Here is an 11,200-nt window from a genome sequence, read left to right on the forward strand (position 1 = left end):
AATGGGCAGGGGGTAAGAGCCCTTGCAGAACATAAAATATTAGGTCTCTTTCAGACTGTATATGGAGAGCCTATCCAGGAGATCCCACCTAGTCTTAAGACATTGGTCTGAATTGGCTTTTAACTACTTGATCCAAATCTCTGCCTCTATCTTTAAAAAGTTTTAAAAAGTGACCAGCTAATGTGGATGTGCAATTTCCTTGAAGAATGCTATATCTGAATGTTCCTTCACTGTTTCTCATCCCTCCCCCACAACCAGATGAATGAAATTGCTCTGTGAAGCAGATCTCTATGAAGAATGACCACACAATCCCGGACCAAACGGTTCTAAGTCTATGTAGCAGTCACAAATCCCTGGCTAGGCCGAACAAAGCAACATTATTCCAAAGTGGTAAGTTTGGGAATATAAAAGTGAAGCTGTCTGGCTCTAAAGTGGTAACTTACAAATAGCTGCAGAATCACTGTTGGCTGTTCGTCCCCCATCCAGCTGGCTCTCATATCAGTAACTTCAAAAATGCAGTTTGCCATTATGGTGGCTTAAGGCACTTTGTGTGCCAGTGCAATGACCATGCTGTGTGTGCATGTCAGAAGGTCAATACTTTCGAATTCCAGAGTCTCTCTTTATTTCCTTCTTTTCTGGAAACAATAGGAAAGAGAGCAGGATTGATAGCTCCTACTTTGTTAACTTCTGCTCACAAAATGCCCTGCCTGTATGAATACATAACTATGTTTAAAAAATCTGATTAGACATCTACTAAAGTGGAAAAAAACCCCATACACAACCAACAACAAAAAACCCAACCCAATGCAGCTGTTTTTCCTGCTCATTAACAACATTAATTGGTAAATTTCCTGGCAACAACTTTTAACAATTGCAGGGTACTCAACATCACTAAAGCTGCTAGAAGTCCTTACCTAATGCTCATGAATTAGCATTGAAGACTGACAACTGTACTACAGAGATCATCATCAAAATTACCAGTAAAATACTTTTTTTTTTTATGTCTCCTCACAAAAAAAAAAAAAAAAATCTGTATTTTATTTATACAGCACTATAAAAACTACAAAATGTTACACATTAAGAGATTTGGGGATTTTTTTTGTTTAGTTTTGATGAAAAGATTTAGAATGTTTTTGGCTCCTGTTTCAAATGCACAGACTGAGAAAAGATACTCAAATTTATTTAGAAAATTTTAACAAATGCAAAGTAAAAATTAAACCAAAAAACCCTATGTATGGTACCAGTATTAAAATAAAAATATTTATATATTTCTTAGCAAGTCCCCGTGTGATAAGATAATGTGATTTTAAGGTCTGTAGAGAGAAGGAAATTCTTCTGAGTTGTAATATGAATATGAAAAATACTACTTTGGAGTCCACAGAAGCAAAAAAGGTAGTGCTTCATTGCTACCCACCCGGAAACAGCCGCAGCACTCAACCACTACTGATGAACAACTCACACAATGTGGATGTGCCACCACAGCCCAGCACCCAACACCCACCCCCAAGCCAGAAAAATTACACCATTTCAGAGAGGAAATATTACATTATTTCAATGAATAAAGAAGGTCAATGATGTACGGAAAACATTAATTATGGCACAAAACATATCCTGTCAAAATATGCATTCTTTTTAAAAAGTCATGAGGCCAAATTTTATCTCTCAGAATGAAACAAATATATTTTAGCAGAGGGTGACCAGTGTCGAAGTGGACGTATCTCCTACCCCAGTTTTTCTGCCTCAGCAGATGTTTCTCAAAAAAATAATTTCTTCTCTGCACTCTAGCACCATTTCATTACTGTAATCAGAAACCAAAAACGGTGCCTATCAAATAAGATGATTCTTCAAGAGTCTGATGCAAACAAACAAGCAAAAATAAAATTACTCAGTGATAAACAAGAAGTAAGATTCTTTTATTGTGGATTCTGTGGTTGAACAGTTCCTGATCAGATTAATGTGATGATCTAATGGCAGAAAACAAAATTAACAATATGAAAAATAACTAATACTGTACTTACAGGTTTTGTGAATCTAAGGTCCTTTTTTTTTCATGCCATAAGTCAGCGTGGATAGGTAAATTCTTCCACCAGATTATAATGCAAGTGACAATAAGAATTGTAATCTTCAAGTCTTTCCATTAAAAATTGCCGAACATGAAGAATTTCCTCTAAATTGGTATTAGCAATTCAAGAAGACTTGCTAATTAACAGGACTCTTATGTATCTTCTCGTTAGCTAATTTTTCTTTTGACAGCATTTTTACTGGTCATGCATTTAAACAGAAAAATGGCCATGAAACTACTAGCAGCTCACACAACATGGGCATCAAACTATTTCTCTGCATTTTACAGCAGTCAAAAATAAACAAACTCATTTTTTTCATAAAACTAGGGTCTAACAACGTATTTTCATCAACCTGTCAACAGTAAAATATGAAGGATGTTTCCCCAGAATTGCAGGATATATTTCTTTTACTGGAAATTCTGGTATTCTATGGGGGAGAAATCCTTGAAGAACAGTGAGGGGTTTTTTTATATATTTTCAAATACTTCATTTTAACACAAATTATTTTCTAAAATGCATAGGAATGGGAATTTGTGATTTTGTAATGTAACATTCTAGGTTCAGTTTCCTAAAAAAGAGGATTTCAGACACATATACATATTTGCACACTATAAAATAATACCCACCATTTTAAATGAGCTCAACCATAATGTAGCTTGTAGAGACTACAATGAATAGGGAGAGTGCAAAACTGCAAGGAAGACTTCTAATGCGTGAATGATCCTATTCTTCCATTCAGCTATGCTGAAGTACCTTACAGTATGGCTTACTCATAATAACTGTAATACCACCAGAAAGCAATTTCAATAACATGTCTGTTTATTTTAAACCAAGCGTTTTCATCTAATTATATTCATGTGCTGCAGAATGACTAAATTTTAAGCACAAGCGCAACAAAAACTTAAATGAAACAGGACTCTTTATTCTCAACAGTGAACTACACCATTCAGAAACACTAGAAGATGAGATTAATCATGAAACTAAAGACTTTTTTTAAGAACAATGCTCAGAACTGGGTAGCAGAGCAAAGAGTGATTACTGAAAGAAAATCCCAGTTCCAAAATACTTCTAATTGCATTAAAAAAAAAATAAAAAAAAAATTAAAAACAGTGAGCCAAAGCAACAGAGGCACATCTCATAGGCATGGACAAACTAGTGTCTACTCATGGTTTCTCCAGTAAAGGTTGCATCTTTGTTAGCATCCTCTCTAAGCTGTTCTCAATGACCAGCCTTCTTTATGCACTTTCTTGAAGTCTAGTATTTCAGCAATGCAGCAGTCCTCTGCCCAGCAACAGACTGGGTTAGGAAGAAGCAGTAACAAAGTACTCAAATAAGACCAGAGTTCTCTAAGCACATTCCTGTAATCTTCTCTGTTTCATTTTACATTTGTGTGCCTGAGTGCTTGCTTATCTACCTGCCCACCTACTGACCTGGGAACTACTAGTGTGTGAAGAAACAGCACTCTGGGAAGATGGCCAAGAACTAAAACACAGATTCTGCAAATCATTTTTTTATTATTACTTTGAAATCTAAAACAAGATATGATGAGACCTGGAAATTTGGTTGAAATTCCATCCACTTTCTAAACATTTGAGAGTTTACTAATTAAAAAAATTCATTTTCAGATTTTTTTCTCACACAACATTATTATATACTATACACCACATCACCACCTAATTACACACTTCAGTGCACACATACATATGTATATATGTGTATTTATACATAAGTATGCACATACCTACATTGAAATGCATACATATTCTCAGATGTATGGCTCTCCATATGAATGCCATGACCACGGGTTCCTGAAGGACTAATTGCATTCACTCACTTTCTCAGCCCAGCTTGAAACTGGTAGATTGCTGGGATCATAACAATAGGGGAGAGAAAGGAAGGCTCATCTTTTTCTGTCCCCCTTGAAAAGGATAGAGGAGCTAGCAAAAAGAATGCAGTAAAGTGTCCTGACTATGTGCACTTGGAAAAGATTTAGGAAGAACCATTTCATGAAGACCATGTACCACTTAACAAGGTGCCTTTCATACAAAGGTGGGAGCCAGTGAAACTATTGTTCTTTGTGCAGTTTTTCCATAGAAGGTTGAAACTGTTTCAAACCCCCACTTTTAAAATAAACACCAATGTTCTTTTGGAGATGCAAGGTGCTAATGAAACTACTAAAAGCAGAGAAAGTAGGTGTAAAGAATTAAAGGCTCTACTACTGATCTTTTAATTACAGGGAATCAGAAATTTCTTTAGCTCTCAGAGAAAGCTGCTGGATAAAATGCTCTTAAAATACAAGCTATGCTGTTTCAAAACTGTTTTTTAATATACATATATATACAATACATATATATATACATAAGCATGCGTGCCATGTGTGTATACATCCCAAATACTTAAGCTCCTATGATTCCCTTGACATAAGAAATTTACACAGAATACCAACACCAAAGCAAATGCCTTGATTTTGCCCCTATTCATTCCCAGCTTCTTAGTTGTTCTTAACATGCGTAACTACTTTCTTCCTATTCCAACCATTTCGTCATGGCTTCCCAAAACCCTGTACGCAGGCAGAACTGTATCTATATGGAAAACAAACAAGTAAAACCAAACCAAACTGAACAAACAACAACAACAACAACAAAAAAAACCAGCCACACAACCTTGGCATATACAGCCAATACAACATGGTGAAATCTGTGAACGCATAAAAAATGGAGGGTAGGATACTCAGAAATCCAGCCAGCCAGTAAGCGTGCTCCAGAAGTGCCACAGTCAGAGCTTCTCAAAACTAAGTCTGTGCCTTTGGCTGGTCCAGGTAAGCACTAAGGTACACATCCAGTCATACACTGTGTGCCTGTACCTAACTTCGTAGGAGTTAGATCCTTTTCTGAAACAGTGCCTAAATACTCACCTACAAAATTCACCTAAGTTTAGACATCCAGGTTGTGAAATTCTAATCTATGCATGGAATTTTCTCTTTGCTGCTCCCAAGTTTCTATCCTAAAAAAAACCCTCCAGCAATATTGATAAAATTGAGGTAACCAGCTTAATTATGGGAAATCACCAGCTGAAGTTTTTATAATAATTCTCTTACAAATTTTATACACCATTGTCTTGTATAAGACACAACCAAATCCAGTAATACTCCTAGTAAAAAAAATATTTGCTTCTGTGAGACTACAAGCTTTGACCTCTATATATAACCAGAAACTAGACTAGAAATGCTGGTACTTTTAACCATCCTGAAACAAGTAACAATTTACGATGCTACATAACCTGACACTGAAACAACTTACAGGGAAATACCTAAATACAAACCACAATCTTAAAGCACACTCCTGCAAGCAGAAAAATGTATCACTAATTACAACAAGTTGTTCAGCTTGAACTCTGACAAGATTAAAAACAATAGCAAGCACCAGACACGCAAGCAGACCGCTTCAAAATATGGCCCAGGTACATGACATTCAGTCTGAATTCTAATTACAAGGACACTAGTACTCAGGATTAAATTAATATTCCGAAACAGAAGGTTGTATTCAGAATAATATTCTCTGATGACAACAGTTTGCTGTCCCGCATAAGAACATATATGCAAACAGTGCTGAAGACTAATGCACTTCAAGGTGACAATTAGAATTGGTATACATTTAATTCTAAGCCTACACAAATAAACAAATAAAACATATTTTTGAGCTTATTTAAGGATTAATTTCCAATTTAAAAAATTATTAAAAGAAATTATTTTATTTATACTTCAGAATCCTAATATCTGAACATATTCTTACTGGGAACTGGACTACAGCATTTATGGTATTTCATGTAAGCTGATAATTAAACACATAAGAAGAGTAAAGAACAGGAATACTTTAATCATTTCTAATAAGGGACTTAGACTCTATAAGAATACACAATTTTGTTACACATACATGCTAACAATAGTGATCAAACAACATTTTCTAATTGTTCTAGCAGAACTTTGGCAACTAACCAAGCAATGTAATATCAATTTTGCTAATAGACTCCTCAGGTATTTTATTTACCAAATATTGTTCACAGCAGGAGCACTTATCAATTGGGCCACTCAACAATTTACTAATGTGTTTTTCAATAAGGATGAAATCTTTGCGTATTTCAGTAAGCTGCTGGACTTTCATACTAAAAAATTAAATATCGTCAAATTGGAAGAACAATTATTATTAAGTTCTTCAAAGTTTAGGTGAAATATTATTTTAGAATGCCTTTAATCACTAGCAAGATAATCAGTGTTTCATTTTTTAAAGGTAATTAATTAGTTCTACAGCAGTTTATTAATTCAGAATAAATACAAAAAGAATTAAGCTAAATTACAATGGTGGTATCTCTGTTTAAAGAACAACAGTATATTTTGTCTTCTAATTTCAAATAGTTATCACCAAGTAAGCATCCCTACTTACTTCTGCATGAGTACATCTCTTGAGTCTGCTTCTGGATGCAGATAAATCACTATAAAGTTATTCCTGCAACATTGTTAATTGCTCTAAAAATTTTCATAACCAAAGACAATTCTGCCTTCAGCTTAGATTCTAACTAAACGAATTCAAAAGAGAAGTGCTTTCTTTTCTTTGGGTCTCTTCCCCCTACCATTCAGGTGTTTGCCTGTTTTTCTGTAATGATCATATTACTTGGAAAGCCCATAAAAACTGGGAAGCTGTATAAAACAACTGCACCCTGCTCTTTCTCATATTTTTAATTCACGAATAAACATGACATGTCCAAATAGATATATCCATTGTGAAAGAGCAGTGAGTATTTTAAGAGAAGAAATGTTTGTTTTTAAAATGGAAGGTTTAGAAACATCTTAAAATTAACTCTTCCTCTAGTATTTGGAAGAATAACAAAACTAAGTTTCCTTTGCAGTCTGCTGATGTTTAATGTTGGATTAATAAGAGATTCCATTACCAGTAATAAAATATGATAAACTTACTAGAAGCCTTACAAATCCAACTCAGTGAGTAATACCTACTGACTAGGTAAGCATTGCTTGTACCTTCAACTCTCTTTACCTATGTACAGTCATTGTACAAGCTCATCAAACGTAAGACAACAAGAAGTGAAAAATCTTGAATGTAAGACTGTTTTTGAAGTATTTTAGCTGTTATACCAGTAATGTGTGCATTCAGTCAAACCTACTTCTCTCAACAATCCTCATTTTGCCCAGTGGGATTTGAGAAATTACTTTATTTTTTTACCAGCAGTTACATTTCATTTTGCCTAACAACAGAAAAAAACCTCTGATTTTGAGAGATGAACAATTTTTTGGGGCATATGTTCTTTGATGTGTGATGTGATGTGCAACTTTTCATCTTATTTACTCTGAGCAATTTTTTTCAAATAACACACGTAAAAAAGAGGAAAATGTAGGGACAGGCATTTAAACTCATACATGCTCATCATTTCTAGGCATGATTGTTTCTGTGGATAAATCCTCTCTGTTTCAAGCCTTTTGTGCCGACCAGTTTTCACTGAGGTGGTGTGACCAAGAACACAGTGCTGGACAAACCAGCTAACTCTGGGCACTTGAAAATTCTGCCTGTTGACTTCTGCATCACCTATTTTGAACCTGCTCTGGAATACCGAGTAGGGGAGTTTTCTGCAGGCTACACTGATCTATTAAAAAACATGACCTGTGACAAAAATCAATGTGCTAATCTCAAGCCAAACTGCGATAGCAGAAGCATAAAAAAGAGAGAACCTAAGCTAAAACGTCCACAAATTTACTTATACTAGCTCGACAGGTTTACCAAAAAAAAAAACAAAACAAACAAACAAACAAACAAAAAACCACAAAAAAACCACACCAAAAAAAACCCCAAACAAAACAAAACAAAAAACCAACAAACTCACAAACAAACAAAAAAGTAAGTCTGCTCACAGGCACTTTAACAAGGCAAAAGAATTTAACACCCAGCTGACTTTATACCTAAACACATGAACACCATTTGGAGCAAGGTTGCAACTGAAATTTGCTGATGCTAAACATGAGGGAAAACTCCAGAAAAAAATTATAAATGAAACTTCTCTTTCCAGTGCTGAACGGCACACGCAAAGCCTGGTGCCAGAAACCCTCGGTGCGAAGGGAGCGGTGCGACTGTGCCAGCACCGCTCGGCCCCGACGGCAGGGACAGCGAAGATGCTCCGGACACAGACCCCTGGCCCGGCAGGGCAAACCTACCTCGCTTCCTCACCTTCAGCCTGCCCGGGAGAGCCCCCCGCCGGGAGGGCAGGGCAGGGCAGGGCCGGGCAAAGCCGCCCCTGAAAACCCTCCCGCTCGGGGTGCTGCGGAACTGGGGACCGTGGAGGCAGAGCCCTGCCGCCCTGCCCGGGGCCGCATCCCCGCTACCGTAGCCCGCCGGGGCAGCTTCGGGGGGCCGCTACCTGCGCCCCCTCATCCCATCCAAGCCCCCGGAACGGGCTCGGCAACAGGCACGAAGCTGCCTCGCAGAGAGGAGCACCCACACCACGTTGCGGGAACGTGCGTCCGACTCCCGCGGGCCGGCGGCGACCGACCCCGGGGAAGTCTGGTGTGGCCTCGGATGAAGGAAAGGGGGGCAATAAGAGAAAACCACCCCCGCCACACTTCCCATCGCCGCTACCCTGCAGCCCTGAACCTCCATTAAAATAAAGTTTTCCACGCCATTCTCTAGCCGGGGTTAGTTCCTGCGGTTTCTGGGCAAGAGTCTCCGGCGCCCGCCCGCCGACAGAGCCCCCCTCCCCCCCGCCCCGGTGCGCGCCCGCGGCCGCCCTGCGTACCTGGGATTGGAGCTGTTCCAGTAGACAGCGTAGCGGTCGGCCACCGCCTTGGCGCCGGGTTCCTGCCCGCGCACGCACACCCACAGCGCCGCGGCCGCCAGCAGCAGCATCTCCACGTGCGGCATCTCCGCCCGGCCGGCAGCGCAACGAGGCGAGATGCGGGGGAAAAAAAATAAGAAAGGGGGGAAGAAAGGAGAAAAAAAAAAAAAAAGAATAAAAGAAAAAGAAAAGAAGGAGACGGGGGCGCAGGCAGGACTGGGTCGGGATAAATAAATAAAAAGCAAGGCGCGCAGGCGGTGGGTTCCGCGGCGAGCCGCACCGCAGCAGCGAGCTGAGGGCGTCTGGCGCCGCAGTCGCGCAGCCGGCGGGCGAGGGCGATCCGCGGCCCCTCAGGGAGCCTTACCCCGGCACGGGGTGGCGGGGGCCGAGGCGGGTGTCGGCGGCAGGCGGCGGGCGGTGCTCATTCACCGGGAGTCCCGCACGGAGCCCACGGCACGACATACACCGGCCCGCCGGCACGGCGGACAGTCGCGGGGCGGCCGCTCCTCCGCCACTGCGAGCGGCCCCGACCCGCGGCTCGGGCTTCGCGGGGATGGATGGAGCGAGCGAGCTGAAGAACGGCGGAGAAGAGCGTGCAGGAGGAGGAGGGGAAGGAGATCTTTCCCCCTGGAAGCCCACGGGGGGTCCTGGCAACGTATTAAAGGCGGCCGGTTGGGAGCGGGACGAGAAGTACCCGCAGATCTCAAAGTACAAAGTTTGTGTCTTCCTTCCTGGCCCTCCGCTCCCCGCAAATGAGAAACAAACAAAAACAGGGAAAAAAACAGGGAGGTGAAGGAGAGAAAAGGGGGGGGGGGGGGGTGAAGCAAAACCCCTGAGGAGTTTGCTCGCTGCGCTGATGGAGTTGAGGAGCCTGTTCTGCAGCACAGTGTCTTGAAGGAGACTTTGTGGAGTGGTTTTCTTGTCCTTCCTGTTCCTGGGCGGTGGATGCACCAAGGACTAAGCAACAGCAAAGGCGGGAAAAAAAAAAAAAAAGGCAATAAAAAAAAAAGGGGGGTCAGAAAAAAAAATAAAATGGCCAATCCAAGAAATATTGCGGCGTGGAAACCAAGGAGATGGAAGTAAAAAAAAACTGTTTTATGAGAGGGCGTGGAGAAAAGCAAAACCTCGGAAAAGTGGAAAATCAAGCCTGAAAACTCCTCTGATGATGCTGGTCTTGGCTGGCCTCTCCTGCTCGGAGAACGAAAGGAGCGATACGGCGAGGTGCGGAAATCTCTTTCAGCCTCTCGGAGCCTCTCTGCGATAAATCAGGGTCCAGTCCCGTGAACATCAACTTCTGCGGAAGGACAAAACAGTTTGAAAGAGCAGGGAGGGGGTGAGAGAAAAAGAATCCACTCCTCAGATGACTACATAAGGAGATCTTAAAAAAAACCACAACCACCCCAGATCTTCTCGATCTTGCCCAACGGCTGCTCCCCTTTTCCCTCCGAAGCAGCAGCAAGAGCAACAAGGAAAAATATACCACGCCAGCAGGCAAATAAATAAACTTGAATGCAGCGGCAGGCAGGGAGGGATCGTAAAGAGCGACGAGGATTGGAGGGGCAAAAGTCAGTTTTGAGAAAAAATTGCTTTATGGGAAGAAAAAAATCTTTAAACAGTCACGCCCCCTTTTGCAATGACCGGTCCCTTCACTGCGTGTAAATCCGACATCAGCAACCTGGAAAAGCTAGGAGCCTGGCGCGCTGAGCCGTCTCTGTGCATGCGTGTGTGCGACAGGCAGCCGCAGAGATATATACGCGGTATAGCGAGGTACGCACGCACACACACACACACACACACATACATACATACATGCACACGCGTGTGTCCGAGGCGGGATCTGGCGCCGGTGTGCGTGAGGGATGAAGGCGAGGAGGAGGTGCAGGCAGCCAGCTCGGAGCGCGGCTGCTGCTGCTTGATCATGTGGGATTTTTGCATGCAGTTTACTTGGGAAGGGGGGGGGATTTGCCGGCGCAGCCAGTCAGGGCACAGCCTGCTGTTTGCTTACAGATTGCTTTTTTTTCTTTCTTTTTTTTTTTTTTTTTTTTTTTACACCTCGACCTGATTGGCTTGCAACACGAGAAGGAAGGTGTCGTCCCGGGCTTCTCCTCCTTCATGCCAAAAAAATACCCAACCCCACCTTCTGGAAACCTGACTAATTGAATTACTAAGACATCGGAGTGGTTCCTGTGCAGCCTTACTGCTAAAGGTAACCGTTTCAACGCCGGATGCTGCGACAGGATTATGCGCGGGAGCAGCGCACGGACGAGTTTCCGCCCGCCGCGAGAGAAAAGCAGTGTGCCGCG

The 11,200-nt window shown here is 41.6% G+C and overlaps 1 protein-coding gene across 3 annotated transcripts in view; it reads right to left on the bottom strand.

Moving 5' to 3' along the window:
• Positions 1 to 10,817, bottom strand: part of EFNA5 (ephrin A5) — a 214,669-nt gene extending 203,852 nt beyond the window's left edge. The window contains exons 1-2 of one of the 3 annotated variants that reach the window (XM_051782699.1): positions 10,707 to 10,817; positions 8,859 to 10,188 (exon numbers count right to left, since the gene is read on the bottom strand). In XM_051782699.1, coding sequence (XP_051638659.1) covers positions 8,859 to 8,983 — 125 coding nt within the window. In that variant the 5' untranslated portion in view covers positions 8,984 to 10,188; positions 10,707 to 10,817. Of the gene's footprint in view, positions 1 to 8,858; positions 10,192 to 10,702 lie in introns of all 3 variants that reach the window. The other 2 variants (XM_051782697.1, XM_051782698.1) reach the window with 2 other exon arrangements.
• Between the last annotated feature and the right edge of the window lie 383 nt (positions 10,818 to 11,200).

The sequence above is a fragment of the Manacus candei genome, unplaced genomic scaffold (assembly GCF_025592945.1).
Source record: "Manacus candei isolate 608988 ecotype Guabito, Panama unplaced genomic scaffold, ASM2559294v1 h1tg000016l, whole genome shotgun sequence".
NCBI lineage: Eukaryota > Metazoa > Chordata > Aves > Passeriformes > Pipridae > Manacus > Manacus candei.